The 17,749-nt window shown below is 43.2% G+C and overlaps 1 protein-coding gene across 1 annotated transcript in view; it reads right to left on the bottom strand.

The window, feature by feature from the left end:
• The window catches only part of CAPN13 (calpain 13), a gene marked incomplete at both ends in the record, with an annotated part of 53,247 nt that overhangs the window by 34,021 nt on the left and 1,477 nt on the right, over positions 1 to 17,749 (bottom strand). The window contains 3 exons of the mRNA XM_081265160.1: positions 2,855 to 2,991; positions 8,462 to 8,577; positions 9,661 to 9,733. Of these exons, the coding sequence (XP_081121286.1) occupies positions 2,855 to 2,991; positions 8,462 to 8,577; positions 9,661 to 9,733 (326 nt within the window). The remainder of the gene's footprint in view (positions 1 to 2,854; positions 2,992 to 8,461; positions 8,578 to 9,660; positions 9,734 to 17,749) is intronic.

Here is a 17,749-nt window from a genome sequence, read left to right as displayed (position 1 = left end):
CCATGCTTATTCGGCAGCTGCTTACACCCCTGGAGCAAAAGAGGGCTCTGTACACAGACAGACGTGTTTTCCACACGTGTGCTATAGTCTCCATGTGCCAGGCACGAAGTTATCCAAAGCAAGAAGACAAATCTCTTTCTGTAGGACTAACATTATTAAGGACTGGTGGGAAAGTATGTGACAGGGAGAACAGTTATTGTACCAGCTTGGCCTCAAACGCTGTGTGACCTTGGGCAAGCCTTTTCACCTCTCTAAGCCTCAGTTTCCTCACCTTTCACAGAAGAAGAGATGGTTCAATACTCACAGAAGTCCCCTCCAGCTCTCAAGTGCTATAATTCTATTTGACTCACTCCTGCATTCACCTGCTTCCTTCTTTGGATGGGTGGGGGCAAAGCTTTTAAATGGCTTTAATAGTTTGAAACATTTTACCTTCTGCTAGATTTCTTTGGGCAGCGGAATTTGGATTCCAGGTCTACTTTCCCATTTCTTTTCAAGCTGAATGATTGCTTTAGGTCAGCTGTTAACAAAATGGGGTCAAAGTCATCATTTCATTCTGCAGCTTTCTAATTCTCCCAGTGAACCTCCACGCTACCCCCTTTCACATAAGAGAAAAAGGAGGCCCTGGACTGATGGGGGCGGGATCCATGCTGGAAAGATAATGGCAGTATTTTTGTAAGTAGCTTAGAAGTGAATTAACCTCCCCAAACATGTGCACCAGTTCAACAGCCGCTGCTGTTATCTGGGCTTCATTTCCTGTGCTAACGAACAGCTCTTCCTAACACTGGAAATGAGCAACAACCTCGGTTTTTCACAAGCTGCCTGAGAAAAAAGAAGGTACCCCAAGAGGACTCGGGTACCTTGCTCCTTAGATTGTAGGTTCCAGAAGGACAGGAACTTGGGAGGTATTATTGGGTGGTATTATTATCACCCCAGAGGGCCTAGCACTGGATGCAGCCAGGGCTGCAGTCCTGATAGATTTTGTACCTAGGGTCCCCTGGTCAGGTGCCAGAGGCCTTGGCTGATTCAGGTTGCCTACACCTGCCACCTCCAACTGCTGGGAGGCTGGGCTTCCCCACGTGTGAAATGAGGGTCTGGTTGTGGTGATCCTGGAACCCCCGCCTGCTCATTTTCTTCTCCAGGGTGTGGTTCTCTGTGTGGCCTTTGCCCTGGGAGGGATAACTGCTCACTCTCATGTGTCCTTGTCAAGTGTATACTTTCCGAGGCACATTTTCTTTCCCATAAATAACTTTGTGTTTTATTGCTCAGTGTCTCCTGTCCCACTCTCTCGGTACCTGGCCTCCGAAGACACTCCTATGTGCAGACTGGATCTGAGGCTTCCAACTACTGTGTGGCTTTCCACATGAGCACATCTGCCCCGTGGTACCTATGCACCTGGTGATAGGTGCCACCATAGATCCAATCTGCACCCCCACAGCACTGTCAGGAACAGCCTTAGACTTGTCTCCTGAGTGTCCCTCTAGGAGTGTCTTACAGGGTGTGAGATGTGCATGTCACTAATCTGTTGTCGAGTGGCTATTCAGAAGGCTGTTTTGTGGCACTTCCTCCAGGGCTCCTGGAGGATTCCTGGCAAACACTCGGCATTATCCAGAATTCTAACCTCTGGAGTCTCCTAGGAGTGAAGAGGTGTTTTATTATTCTTTTTATTTGCATTTTTCTGATTCTGGAAAGTCTGAGCATCTGTTCACCGGTAAGGGGCTTTAGGACAGTGCCCTCTTCCTCACACACAGCCTGAGAGTCTGTCCCAGTGCCAACCCCAGTGCCTGGCATCTGGGGAGATGCTCAGGAGACATCCGTTGAATAAAAGCCAGCCCCAAAGCCCAGGTGAAACGTGAGTCAGATGCTGTAAGTCCTCAGCCTGTCAGTGCCAGAAGGTAGTCCCTGAGCATAGCACAGGAGAATGGGCAAAAGCTGCCCCACACCCACACCCACTGCCACCTCACATCAGCCATGCCAGGCCTCCAGCTGCCTGGACCTCAGCTTGAAGTGCCCCATTGATATCTTTGCCTGACGCACTCTCTGCTGGGGCTGCTCTTGCCCCTAAGTCCCCTATTGCGCGGGATCCCCCATCCTTTCCGCCTCACTCGGATGCTGCCTCCTCCTACAGACTCAACCTGACTCTCTGTGGGTTGGACAGTCAGGCTCAGTTTCTTCTCTGCCCTCTCACTGGACTTTGACCAAGGTATCACTCAGTCAGCCCCCCTGTATCTGCAGGCTCCACATCCACGACTCAACTAACCATGGATCAAGACTCTTGGGAGGAAAACTGGGTCTGTACTGAGCATGCACAATCTTTCCTTGTCCATTATTCCCTAAACAATACAGTTTAACAACAATTGGCAGAGCATTTACATTGCATTAGGTATTGCATGTAGTGCAGAGATGATTCAATGCATACAGGAGGATGTGATAGGTTATATACAAACACTACACCATTTTATATAATAACCTTGAGCACCTGTGGGTTTTAGAATCCATGTGGGGTCTTAGAACCACTTTCCTTCAGATTCCAAGGAGGGCTATATTTCATATGGACTCACACCAGCCTAGCAATAATATTATCTGTGCATATCTCTGTCTTCTGCCCTGCCCACACTTCACTATGTCTCCCTGGGTCCCTCTTGATGGCCCCAGCACTGATTCTTGCACATGATGATTATTTACAGAGGATGCCCAGCCAGGTGGCAATGGCTCTGATATTCCAAGGGACATTGCCCACATTCAGGAGAGCTGCTGAGAGTTACAGGGCCAGCTGGTGGGGAACATCTGCAAGGGCAAGGCATAGGCATGCAGGGCCAGCATGGAACTCTGGGGAGAGAAGCAGGCCCATACTTACTTGGCATAAGCTTTCTCCAGCAGGCAGGGCCAGAATTCTTGGTTGCCTTTGCGAGGACGTACAAAAAGGCAGTCTCTGCCTATGGCAGGCAGTCGATCATCAACCACCACTTCCACCCACTGGCCATACTGCCAGAACTGGAAGAGAGACACATGTATGTCTTAGGAGTGGTGAGGCAGGAAGGAGCCTCTGAAGCCCTCCAACCTAAGTAAAAAGACAGCCACAGTTGCAACAAGACTTCCATAATGCAAAAACAAATTAGACCCAGAGCAATCCCAGCTCAGATTGCTAAACAGGACAAGGGCGTGTCACCCATATTGGTAGATGGAGAAAATTAGGCACAGACCAAGTTAGCCCAGGGAGGAAGGAGACTTGGGTTCTAGTTTGGCTTTTCTGCTAACTATGACCTCACATTGGCAAGTTCTTTGTGAATTGCAAGGACATGGAGACTCTCTAGGTTCTAGTGCACAAAGGGCAGTAGAGGGAGAATGTGCTAAATAACCAAGAAGAGTGGTAGATGCAGGATTGTAAGAGGGGCGGGAAAACCCACCAGGAGCTGAGAGCCTGAGGGAGGAGGTAAGATTCAGGCAGTTGATGAGGAGATAGGGAAGGAATCTCAGGAGGTGAGACCACTTGGGCAAAGGCTTGGAGGCAGAATGATGCTCATGGCTCAGGAGGACCGAGATGGTGACAGTCTCCCTCTGGCCCTCCTGTCCTCACGTCACACTGGCACTGCCATTACAAAGAAATGTAACTGGCTGGCACTGCTGCTGCTAAGAGCTCCAATGAGCCAGATGTTCCTCTCCAAAACAGACTGTTTTCATCTTTAGCATTCAACTCTAAACAGTTCACCCGGGGACATGGCCAAATGAGGAGAATCCATTACAAAGCCAGACTTTTGAGTTTCTTTGCTGGCCTCCCCTGTGCTGGATGAGCAGCAGGGCTTCCAGCTTCAGCCCTGAGCCTTGATGAAAGCAAGTCGAAGCCACAGGGGCTCCGCTAAAGCTGGGTGGATGTGATCTCTCATCCACATGGCCTTTTCCACAGCTGGATGTCCCAGATGTCAGGCTGACACATCCAGCTGAGGACGCACTTTCAGAGCAGAGATGGAGATGAAGAGATGTCAGCAGAGACAGCAAAGAACACGTCCTCATGGACACGAATGTGTCCGTGCACTGCAGCTGACTCAGGCATACTGTGGACTTGCATCTTCTCCCATCCAGCAGCAAGATGTGTAGGTGGCGAGGCAGAGGGAGTAGGCATGTTATCAGATGCTGATCCCAGCTCCCAGAAGAGTCAGGGACTGGAAGCACCATTTAGGTTTTGGACTTAACTGAGTAGCAACACAGAGCGAGATTGTCCAGTTGGTAGAACTGTATGTGAATTCTGGTTTTGACCCTTCATGCCCAAGCAACAAATGTTGGGTGAGACACTTCACTGTGACTCAGTTTCCTCACCTGTCAAATGATGGTAAGATTAAGAACCAACTTCCTTATAGGCAGTGACTGGGATCAGATGACTGTGAAAGCGAGAGTGTTGTTTTGAGGGACTGTTTGTCAACAGTCATTTTGTTTGGCACCCAGAGTAGAGCCTGGTGCCTAGAAGGCCTGCACAAGTTGAGTGCATCCTGGTTCCAGTAAGCTGCTCTGGTTACAATGACTAGAAATCACCCTTGCCTCCATCTTCTCTTACCAGAAATGCTGATGGAACTTTCTCTCCCTAGATAAAGAAAGCATCAGATAAGTTTGCTGTTGCAAGAGAGGATGTAAATGGCCTGACTGGTGGTCAGGAATGGGACCATGAACCTATGTTTCTTGGTCTGCATTACTGGATGAGGAAGGAGGTCTGGTGTCTGGACAGGGTTTCTACCCTCTAAGAACCATGCAGGCACCATTTTGCCTGCACCCAAATGCCTGACAGGAAAACCAGAAGTGTTTTGGGTAAAGTATCCAAGGGGCCATGGGCACTGGGTGCTCTCCAGAAGAATTGCTTGAGCACACAGCCATGAGGAGAGGCCTTCAGAGCTCAGCACTGTAGATGCCTTTGGGGAACTGTGCAACTGTCTTTGTCACCCAGAAGGGCAAAGCGTGTCCTGCCTGGGTCTATAACCACTAAGTAACTCCTCCAACCCCCGCCACCACCGCCATGTTGGCAGCTCCAGGGTGAGCCCAGGTGTAGTTCAATCCTGAATCTTCCAGTGCACTCCTCATTGTGTCCCTGTACCAGCAGTGGCAGCAGTATCACCAAGGTGCCTATCAAAAGAACCAGGATGCACACAGTGGGACCTCAGGAGGTGAGAACAGGGCTGACACATCCAGCTGAGGATGCACTGCAAGAGGCCCAGCAATGATGGAGGGAGACTGAGCAGGAGAAGGCTGGTCTTCAGATAGAGAGTTCACTGAATTCCAGGCAGGACTATTTCTTAAAGGCACACATCTGAATATGTTCTAGAAAGATTTTTGAATTCCGGGGAAAGAAAGAGAACCTCTTAGAGATGTGCAGTTTGAAAGTACATTCTGCATACAAAGCCTGGAAAATAGATTAGCATTGGATTTTTCTTCTGTAATATTAGAAGCCACAAGACAATGGGACACGGAAATTTTGAGAAAAGGAACATGTTCCAAGAATCCTAAATCTAACCAAAATGTCGTTTCTTAAATAAGAGCACATGAAAACCCTTCATGTAGACTGAGGAAATTATGCAAAGAGCTACTTCTATCCAATGAAAGTTAAATTAGAACAAAAATCTCAAGCAATAAAGGTAGAAGAAACAGTGGTAATCAATGAGTTCTTAACATGCTTTTTATAAGAAACAGGCCTAAAATAGTGAAAATGAAATTGGTATTTAAGGGACACGCAAAGATGTAACAAGGAAATGTAAATAATAGGAAGTTGGTGTGGCAATGTGATTGTCAGATAAAGAGAAATTCAAGGCCAAAGGCTTTAAGTATAACAAATAGAGATGCTACACAAGTTTATCCTAACAAAAAGATAAAGATCATAAACCTCTGGCCACCAAAGGATACAAGGAGAATATGTGCAGAGCCAGAATACTTGGAAGCATGAGAAGTCTCAAAAGGATGACTTTGAGGAGGAACTTCAATTGTCCATTTAGTATTTGATAAATTAAGCAGAAAAATTAAGTCCAGATAAAATAGAAAATTGTAGATAGTACAATCTGCAAATCAGAAAGATTGATTCAGTGAATACCCTCATGACCACTGGATAACCTATATTCTCGCGTCCGTGAATCATCAACAAAAACTGTCACAGACTTAACCATAACTAAAACTAGTTTAATAATTTCCCTGAATGTTGATATTTTATGATTTATATTCTTCGGCTATAATCTAACAAAACTAAAACTCAGCAACCAGATGATTGCCCTCTCCTATAAAATGTCATCATTTATAAATTAAATAAACTTTAAAGGAATAACCCCCATATGTATATGAATGAACAAACCAAAATTTAAAAACCAAAAATAATCATCTTAAAATTAATAAAAGTAAATCTGTGTGTGGGGGGGTATTGGAGATTGTACCAGAGTCTTGTGTCAGCTACTCTTCAACTGAGCTACATTCCCAGGCCAAAAGTAAAATATTTTATAATAAAACTTATAGATTCAGATAAGATCTCAGAGGAAAATTTATAGTTTTAAAAGCTTTTGTCATTAAAAAAGAATTCAAATACTAAACTGTGTAATTTCAATAAACAAAAAAGAACAATACAATTAACCAAGATAAAGAAAAAAGGAATTAATAAAGATAAAATTAAAATTAATAGCATAGAAATCAAAACCTTAAAAGGAAAAAAATAGCATGAATAGTGAAAATCAAAGTTGATTTGTTTTAAAATATCAATACAAACAGATTAGTTGGATTAAGAAAAACTGGATTATGGAAAAATAGAACTATAGCACTGTTGTTGAGAAAGTAGATTTAGCCACAGGTACAATGGATTCTCAGAGAATCACATGAGCAAATCTAAGGAAATGCATTTGGAAATACAGAAGAAATAGTTGAATTTTCTGGTAAAGAATAAATTTCAAGAATTAAGTTCAGTAGAAATAAGGTATCTGAGCAGGTTAATAGCCACTAAATATATAGAAGGAGTTAAAGAAATTATATTTTAAAATGTGATTAGGCAGGGTCAGCTAATTTAACAATTGTCTATTTTTTTCTTTCTTTCGTTTTTATTTATTTTACTTTCAAAGGACAGATAATGATTAGAAAATATTATTCAAATTATCTCAAATTAAAAAGTAGTCTCAATCTCAACCAATTCATTTTTAAAAGCTAGCATAACGCAAATGTGACAAAATAACATAAACTAGAAGCTAATTTTACACATGATACAGGGACAAAAATTCTAACAAAGTATTTAGCAAATTGAATCTGACAGTATATCAGGAAAGTATATTCCCCAAATCAAAGGGAGACAGGAATTTGACTCTTTTCACTTTGATTCCAAATTGTGAGTTGCTAACTAATGTGATGGGGCAAAGAAGAGCAAAATAAGTTCTACAAAAATTAAAATGAGAAACAAAATTATCTTTTAAAAAATTGGATTGCTTTGTTTTCTATTTTTATTTGTAGATGAACACAATACTTTTATTTTTGTATTTATTTTTTATGTGGGGCTGAGGTTCGAACCCAGTGCCTCATATGTGTGAGGCAAACGCTCTACCACTGAGCCACAACTCCAGTCTCGAGAAAAATTATCTTTACTTCAGTTATTAGGTAACTAAAATGATCCAGATTCTGCCAAATAACAAAATAAGAAATTATTAAAGAGTTTGGTAAGGTATTTAGATCCAGTTTAACATATAATAGTAGCTTTTCTTTTTTCCAGTGATGCCTACTTGGAAATGAGCAGAACAAAAACAAACAAATAAACAAAAAAACCCAACTTCATTCACATTAGCTATAAAATTATAAAATATTTGAGCATAAATTTACCAAGAAAGGTAGAGCACCAATAAGAAAAGATAACTATAACATTTTACTGAAGGGCATAAAACTAGTTCTGAATAAATAGAAAGGCAACGTTTCTGGAAGAGAATAATTAAAACAATAAAAATGTAATTTTTCCAAATTAATACATAAATTTGATGCTAATACATTGTACATCACAGTGGCTTTTCTTTTTAATTAGATTAATGATTTTAAAATTCCCACAGAAGAATAAATGTGCAAGAAGTACCAAGATATTTTTGAGAAAATAATAATGAATAATGAAGGGGGGGGGGGGACTTTGCCCCAGGGGTTACAACTTCCTATGATACTCCTGTAATCAAAATAACAGGACACGGTGCAGGAATAGATAGAGAGACAAGAACCTACCATCATTACAAGGTTCTGAATCAATAACTCTTTTATTTTGCTAATTATTACTGTCATTTCTTCTTATTTCCATGAAAACACTTTAATTCTCATATGTGTAATCAAGTCATAAGCCCCATGAGATAGGCTGTGTAACTAACACAGGAATGTCACTCTCATCTCAGGCTCCCAGGCCACAAGAATACCCATGATTCTGGCTTCCTCTGTACCTCTGTGCTCAAGGGGTGCTCTATCATCTAAGGAGTGACAGCAGCATACATACCCGGAAACGGAAAATCCCTGCATACTGGTGTGAAAAGCTTTGGTCCATCAGGATCTTCTGCAGACACTGAGGGTTCTGGGTCAAGGAGCCCAGCGCTGCCAGGAACCAGCAGTCTCCTGGCAAGGAATAAAGTCATAGAGACCATGTGGACACATCTGGAAGACCCATCCCATGACTTTACAGGTCCTTGGTCCCCAGAATTGGCATACTTCCTTATGAATACAGGTTGAGCATACTTTATTTGGAACGCTTGGGATCAGACAAGTTACAGATTTGGGATTTTTTCAAATTTTGGAATATTTGCATATACACAATGAGTTATCTTGGGGAGGGACTCAAGTTTAAATACAAAATTCATATATGTTTCATATGCACCTTATACACAGTGCCTGAAGGCAAATTTTAAGCAGAGCAATATTTTTAGTGCACTTGTATTTGACTGCAACCCATAACGTGAGATCAGATGTGAAATTTTCTACTTGTGGCAATAAGCTGGCTCTCAAAAAGTTTAGATTTTTTGAGCATTTCAGATTTTGAATGAAGATGGCTTAATGTATAACCCATATTTGCCCTCTGAGAGAAGAAAATTGGGGAAAGGATTCACTAGGGCCAGTTCCAAGGAAGTAGAGAAGGGACAGCTAATGGCTGTTGTAGTGGTGGCGGTGGGGGTGATGGTGTGGTGAGGGAGCACGGGGTAACCCCAGCCACCCTTTGACAGAGCTGGGTCCAACTTACTCCTTGATTCTCTTATTGCCAAAGTGCTCAGAGCTAAAGTCATAGAAAATTCTGCTGCTAGCAAAGGTGGCAGTGGTGCTTTATACCACATGGGAAACAGACCTTTGCTGATACTTGCTCAGCTCCTACCTACACAGGGCCTTTGTAGGCTGCACAAGGATTCACTCTTCTTGCCTTGAGGGATGTGGGCCTTGTGTTTCTCCTTGGGCACCATTGTGGGCCCTTTTGAACATGCTTATCCCCTCCCTTGAGTCTCTCCTTTACCTTCAACAGGAACAATTGTTTGAATCCTATTTCAGCAGGCATTGTGCTCAGTGCAGAAGCCACAGAGACACACTTAGAGAGCTCCTTTCTCCAGTCAGCAAAACCCTGTGAGTGGACTATGGGGTGGTGGCCAGGTAGAAATTTTATTAGCAGGTGAAGTCCAAGTCCAAGGGCTTTGAGGAAAGATGTTGAGTTCTCACCTGCTGTTCCTTGTTTGATGTCAAATCTGCTTGCATCTTCCAGGATGAAGTGAGGGGGAACCTCTGATAATTCCTTAGGAAAGAGGAAGAAAAGCTGTGAGCATCTTTCACCTCTTTATGCCCTGAGGTGGGACCTAAGACCTCATTCACTTTGTCTTTGAGGGATAGAGTTTAATTTTTAAACAGTTGCTTAAAATCTTCATTAGGTGGGAGGCTGAGACAGGAGGATCATAAGGTCAAGGCCAATCTCAGCAAATTATCGAGAACCTATCTCAAAAAAAAAAAAATTAAGGAAGGACTGGGGATGTAGCTCAGTAGTAAAGCACCTGGGACGCAATCACCAGTAAAAGAAAACAAAACAAAGAAATATAAAAAACTAAATTAGGAAAGTTCTTTTCATCTTCAGGCTCTTCTGTTCTTAGGAAAGCAGGTGTCAAAGGCAATAAACATAGAAGCATGAGGGGACAACATAAATAAAGGCTCAAGATTCTTATAGTAAATAGCCTTTCTGGTCCCCAAAAGCCAATGTTATTATTAAGAGGCTACACACACACACACACACACACACACAAATTGAAAGAACGATCAAGGCTTGCCGTCAGAGAAAATGCCCTTTTATTGAGGCAGCTCTGCATATGTATAGAGCGGGGGTGGTCTGACAGTTGAAACAGTTTAACAGTTTTAACAGCTTTGGCAGCTGGCATGGGGTGCTTTCTGATTGGTGGGTAAGGATCATGTGAGTTAGCAGGACTCACCATTGGATGGCGATGGGGAAGTTCTGATTGGTGGGTAAGGATCATGTGAGCCAGCAGGGCTCACCATTGGCTGGCTCTTCTGGGGGGGGGGATGGGGAGGTTAGTCTTTGGAGCTGGGGCGACTCCCAACACAAATGAATAAGATACATGTGGTAGATGAGTGAGACTTTTATAAATGTAATAGGTGCTCTAGCTTTTCATAATAAAACTTGTGAAATGGCAATTCTCAGACATCGTGTGTTCTGGATTCTGGGTCCCAGATCAGCCACTTGTTGCACAGGATAAAAGGTAGGCATGATCTTATCTTTGCCCACCCCTGGCTCACCCATAAACTGAATTTGGAAGACCCTGTCCTTCTCCAACCTCCAACCCACACACACCCGCCCACCAGAAAAAAGGGATGCTAGAGGGTTCCACGTACAGCAACATCTGGGGGAAACTAGGGGGAACTCAGCAGGGTTGTGAGAGTTCCTAAGAGAATCCCCAGGCACTTTGGGGGCACACTGGGCTGAAGGTCCAGCTCCCTCCCCAGAACTGGCCCACCTTCTAGTTTGTCCCTACTAAGGGCCCACAGGATTATCCTATTGAGGAGTCAGTGCAGCTCTTCCTGATCTCCACTGCATAGTATGCATAATTTTGCATAATTTCTTTTCACATTGACAAATAGATAAGTCCCCAGAGAGGAGGGTCGCACCTTAGAAATAGATTAAATTGCCCAACAGCCATGAAAGTTCAGAGTGTTGCACCTTGTAGAAACTGCTAGACTAGTGCAAGTGGCCAGTTTCCTGGAGGGGACCCAGATGGGACAAACAAAGGTGTGCCCCTCTGCAAACACATTGCACCGGGTAAGGGCATCCTCTTACCCAGCCTCCCCTGCCTTCTTAATAACTAACTGACCATCAAATGCCAGGAGGGGCACCCGCAGGCCTTGCCTGGAGAGGGGGCTCCTCTGCCAGAGCCATGGTCTGGCTGGACTTGGGGGTCCCTAAGCCAAGTAGTCAGGGAAGAATGCCCTGGGGGCTTCAGCTGTGTGCATAGGGCAGCCAGCCAGTTTGAAAACAACTTGGGGCACTTTAGTAACCGCTAATTCTCCCATTCTACTATGAAAAGGAACTACAGGTCTCAAAGAAGTCCTGTTATTTCACTCTCAAGCGTTCATGTGTTTCTCTCTCTCTCTCTCTCTCTCTCTCTCTCTGTCACTGGAGAGTGAACCCAAGTGGATTCTACCACTCAGCTACATCCCTAGCCCTTCTAATTTTATTTCCAGACATAGTCTTGCTAAATTTCCTGGGCTGTCCTTGAACTTGCAATCCTCCTGCCTCAGCCTTCCGAGTAACTGGGATTATAGGCGTGTGCCAACACAGCCCAGATTTTGCTCTGTTCTCTTGACCTACCACCAGCTCTTCTGCTGTTGTCCTGCTGCTTTCCCTCCATCAACCTGCATATGAGGGTGGGCAGGTGCATTCAGAGGGGTCCTTCAGAGAGACCTGCTGTGGAGTCCTGCCCTGACGTTTCTCCCCAGATGACCTGAAGACCTTGAGCCATTTTCTCTCTTTTGCAGAGGCTTAGTGTCCTCATGTGTAAAATGGGAACAGAATGTAAAGACAGGAGACTCAAATGATGAAATAAGGCAATGGCTGCTGTTTTTGAAACCCTGGCTGAGGGCTGGCTGTTTATTCCTGGATTATTGCCTGCAGGTTCCAGACAGCCTTGCAGAGCAGCATGAGTCCTTCCATTCTGCAAATGAGGAAGGAAGTGAAATACTTAGCACAGCGTCCTACAGGGTATATATTCAATAAATATTGACTCCCTTCTCCTGAAATACCTGCAAGGTTAAAAAGGCTGAGCTCATAGATAAACCCATAGCCTCAGATGCATTTGTTGCTAGACAGAATAAAAACATGAATTAAAAGCCATCAATTCATAGACATTAGAAAGAAAAAGACAAAGGGGCTCCCAAAAATAGCAAATGCAAGTGATGAAAAGAACAGTTGTGAATTGTGAGATGAATCAGAAGAACAGTAAGATTAATCAAGTAAAAAAAAAAAGTTCTACTCAGGATAGGCAATTTACACAGACCCAACCTTTGGCACATGTGGTAGAGAAACCCAAACAAGATTAGATAAAAATGGGCTTTGGAAATATAAAAATACAATGTAACATTCTATGCTAGTCAATTAAGAAATACTAGTAATTTTCTAAAATTAACTTTATACTAGTAATTTTAAAAAATTAACATGGCTGAAATGACTCAAGTATTTACTAACTAGAAATACCAATAGCTTTGGGATAATATTTTTACGATAAGGAGTAGCTCCCTAATATGTCTGTAAAGGCTTCCAGGTATATGAAATTTTCCTGCTGAGTCTCTTGGACTTATAGGGAGTAGACAGTTCTTGTGTCGTTTACTAGTTCAGTGTTAAGAAGAAAAAAGAATCTTGTTATCATTTAAGAAGCCAGTATAGCCTTGATGATCAACCTGAGAGAGAACACACACACACACACCAGACTGATTTTGCCTAATATATTACCATCAAATAGGATTTGCTGTAGAAATGCAGAATGTAAAAATGACTTCAGAACATCTCATAACATGAACTAGCCCTCCTAGGGGGTAAAGGGTTGACATTTCATGTCACTGATTGCTATGAAGGCATTTAATACACAAGTTTTTATATTTTTGCTGAAACAATAGAAGTTATAATTAAAAAACATTAGCGAATTAGGAACAGAGGCTATTTTAGTGCGATGAAAATTATTATTTTATTTTTTTGAGAGAGAGTGTGAGGAGAGAGAGAGAGAGAGAGAATTTTTAATATTTATTTTTTAGTTTTCGGCGGACACAACATCTTTGTTTTGTATGTGGTGCTGAGGATCGAACCCGGGCCCCACGCATGCCAGGAGAGCGCGCTACCGCTTGAGCCACATCTCCAGCCCAGTGCGATCAAAATTAAATGGAGATTATTTCAAACATGAAATCAATAGTCAACCTCAAGTTTACACAGAAACCCTGCAATCACCTGTGTCCAGATGGGCAGGCACCTGTGTCTCCAGTCCTCCAGGCACATGTCCCTTCCCTACCACGGGCTTTAGAGCTGTGAGAGGCCACCACAAGAGGAATAGACATGCTCAGAAGCATTTTTGTCTTTCATCTGATTTCCTGAGACAAGGCCCATAATGAAACTAAGTACCTGAGCCAAGGCTCATAAGGAAAATAAGCCCTGGCCTGGGCAGGTGCCCGGTGACCAGGTGGGAAGGGCACTAGAGCCGTGGTGAAGACAGCGTGATCAGATGCTAGATCAGATCAGGCTGAACTACCGCCTAAGGGTGACTCAGGATCCCTGGGCAGCCCCGCCTTCCCAGTTCTGATTTCCCAGATCAGCCAGAGGTAGGGTGCAGGATGGACATGGTTCCTCAGGCCAGTTGAGGCCCAGCGAGGGTGAGGGAGAGCTGAGTGATTTGTTCCAGTTCCTACGGGAGCAGGCTAGGAACTGGGCACTCTGCCCACAGGGAGCCGTGCTCTTCCCTCTAACCATAGCAGCAGTCACAGTCTTCTGAGCTTTAGGGTTTGTGACTCCGTGAGATGGCCTGGGCCCTGGAAACGCCCAGGTGTACACAAGGAAGCTGTGGAGGTGAATTTGATATGTCTTCCTCACCGGAACAGAGGCAGCCCAGGTAGCTGGGGAATATGATTTCTGGCTGTGTCTGTGCAGGTGTTTGGGGGTGAGGTTAGCATTTGAATTGTGGGGCTCCTAAAGCAGATGACCCTCCCCAGTGTGGGGGGATATCTTCCAATCCACTGAGGCCCTGAATAGAACAAAAGGCAGAGAAAGTGAATTAGCCCCTTCTCAGCTTGAGCTCTATCCTGTCCTCAGACTGAAATGACTCTAGTAGCTCCCCTGGTTCTCCAGCCCCTAATGCAGATGTAAGTCTGTCTCTGGCCCTCCTCCGGCTGCAGCTTGCAGATGGTGTATCATGGGGCTTCTCAGCCTCCAGAGTCACATGAGCCAACAGCTCCTAAAAAAAATCTTTCTAATAAATGTATCAATAGGACATATATATTAGGATGTATATATAACTCTATCAATAGGGTGTGTGTGTGTGTGTGTGTGTGTGTGTGTGTAATAGGGTATATATGTTAGGCTATGTAATAGGACATACAGTCAATATACTTATCAAAATAATAAATATTCAATATTTATAACTTACACATGTGTCTCAATGAGATACATATTATTGGTTTTGTGTGTTGGAGAACCCTGAGTAATACAGTCAAACTAAGTAATTTCAGAAATTGAGTTCTGGAGGGGGGCATTTTTCGAGCAAAGTTTGGGGTGATCTCTGTTCTATTAGGTATTTCAGAAGCTCCTATAACACAAGAGCTCCTGGGATCTTAGCAAATAGCCCCTCTGAAGTGGTTCATCAGCCCCTGTCCCCCCATTGCCTTTGGAGTGTCTCTCCCAATGTGTCAGCATTGGCATCACTCTGCACTCTCTTCAAAGGCTGCTCAAGACTTCCCCACACTGCATGCTGCTCTGGATGAGGAGACACTATGCATCTTGACATGTGGCCCTTTCAGACAGTGTCCAGAGGTAAGCCTTGGACGGGTAGAACTTCACGCCCTTTAGTTTTCCTAGAGGGCTTTGATATATTGCTATCATAGTTCTTTGATTCAGTGGCAATTGGCTGTTGGCATAGTCACTTCTGTCACCTTCTGTTACCTGTTGCCTGATGGGACATCTATGCAATCCACCCTACACTCATCTCTCCACTCTTTAACCTCTTCCTTTTCTGAAAAACACATTTTGGTACCAAGCTGAATCATTTCTAGTGAATTATACCATCAGAAACTGCTCTGGCTGTGTGAAGATGAACACCGTTGTGGACAGGCAGGACTTGGCTCTGGGACGGCCACAGGCAGACCCACAACGGGGCTGCTGCTGAGCTCTGAGTGCCCAGTAGACAACATGCTTTTGGCACTCAGCCCATTTGTCATTGAAAACTGGAATGTTTTTTCACTATAGAATGGGGACAAAGATGACCTTCTTGTCCATTGGTCTGACACACATTGGTGACCGTTGTGAAGCTCCACTATCTACAATGCTGGGCCATCCTATACAGTAGGCACAAGCCACATGTGGCTATTCAGATTTAAATTTAATAAAATTAAAACTTCACCTTGGTCTATACCCAAAGGACTTAAAAACAGCATACTACAGGGACACAGACACATCAATGTTTATAGCAGCACAATTCACAATAGCTAAACTGCGGAGCCAACCTAGATGCCCTTCAATAGATGAATGGATAAAAAAATGTGGCATATATACCTAGTGGAATATTATTCAGCAATAAAAGAGAATAAAATCATGGAATTTGCAGGTAAATGGATGGAGTTAGAGAAGATAATGCTAACAGAAGTTAGTCAATCCCAAAAAACCAAATGCCAAATGTTTTCTCTAATATAAGGAGACTGATTCATAGTGGGTAGGGAGGGGGAGCATGGGAGGAATAGACGAACTCTAGATAGGGCAGAGGGTTGGGAGGAGAAGGGAGGGGGCATGGGGTTAGAAATGATAATGGAATGTGATGGACATCATTATCCAAAGTACATGAATAAAGACATGAATTGGTGTGAATATACTTTGTATACAACCAGAGATATGAAAAACCGTGCTCTATATGTGTAATAAGAATTGTAATGCATTCTTCAGTTGTATATAAATTTAAAAAATTTAAAAATAAATAAACAAATAATAATGCTTCAGACTAAAAACTAGAATAAAATAAAATAAAACTTCAGTCCCTCAGTATCATCAGCCACATTTTAAGTGCTCAAAAGCCACATGTGACTAATGGCTATAGCATTGGATAGCACAGAAAGAACGTCTCCAGCATCACGGAAGGGTCCCTGGGACAATGCTGATCGATTTAGTGAGGGTGATATCATCTACTTCACAGGACTGTGAGGAGAATTAAATGAAAACTGCACAAAAAGTGCAAATAAAGCTAACACATGCATGCTCTCGATAAACGGATTTATTATTGCTATCCATGATATAAAATTTCTCCTAAAAGGGAGCTACTCTAAGTATTCCATTTAATTCAGGGGAATGTGGCACAGACACCCCAGATGTAAGTATGATTCTTAGTATTATCTCTTGCTGAGAGCGGGGGTTACAGGAAGCACTGAGACTGATGAGTTGTTGAGTCCCTTCACCACAAGGTCACAGGCTGTTTATGAAGCTGAGTGGGTCTGTGGGGAGGGGTTGGAAATTCTTTAAAGGAAAACAAAACAAAATAGGTAGAGAAGGAGCTTCTTCTTAAAACAAAATTTGATCAGCAAAATGGATTCAGCAGAGGAAGGGAAAGTAGGAAAAGGGAAAGAGGGAGAGAGGGGCATTAAGAGCAGCATCTGGGTCAGGGGTCTTTGTTAAAGTCCTGGGTCCTTCCCTCCCTAACCGTGTCACCTTGGTGAGTCACATCACCTCTCTGAACCTCAGTTTCCTTTTCTATAAAATTAGAAAACAAAGGATACAAAGATTTTATGGAAAGTCCTGTACAATGTTAAGTATTGTCGATTCTGAAAAGGGACACATAGAAATGTGATATTTAAAAAGAAACATTGAAGTGAAGAATGACCTCCAGTAGAATTCAGGAAAGCTTTTGGACAAGGAGAGTAAGGGGAAAAACACAATGGCCCCTAGCTGCCTCTATTTTAGGCTCCTGGTACGATTCTGTATGAATGGTTTCATGCCTATTTGCCTCAGTTTCTCCTTGCGTCTAAAATGCATCACAAATTGAGGCATTGCTGGAATTAGATAGTAAGAAAAAGTCAACCCTTTCTAAATAGAAATGTTATAAATTCCTCAGCACTATAAATATGTCTCATATCTATTGCTCAACACCTGTAAGAGTGAGAAAAAAAAACCCTACTACTTCTAAAACAATCTCAGTGTTTGAAATAAATTAACAAAGAATGACCCTTCAAAACCTCTTCTTCTTCTTCCTTTACTTCAGTATGGGGCACTGAACCCAAGTGTGCTTTACGTTGAGCTACATCCCCAGCTCTTTATCTATCTATTTATTATTTACTTACTATTTATTTAGAGACAGAGTCTCACAAGTTACCCAAGCTGGCCTTGAACTTATGATCTTCCTGCCTCAGCCTCCCAGGTAACTGGGACTACAGGTGTGCACCACTGGGTTTAGCTCAGAATTAAAAAAAAAAATACAGTTCACTTGCCTCAGTTCTGCACAGGAGGTAAAGGCCAGAAGAAATCATTGTTGTGGACTTACTGCCCTTGGCTGCTGCGATGGGCCCTGGAAGGCTG

Source organism: Spermophilus citellus (assembly GCF_964194105.1).
Source record: "Spermophilus citellus genome assembly, chromosome: 13".
NCBI lineage: Eukaryota > Metazoa > Chordata > Mammalia > Rodentia > Sciuridae > Spermophilus > Spermophilus citellus.
Note: the sequence above shows the minus strand (reverse complement) of the source record. Positions and strands in the feature narration are given on the sequence as shown.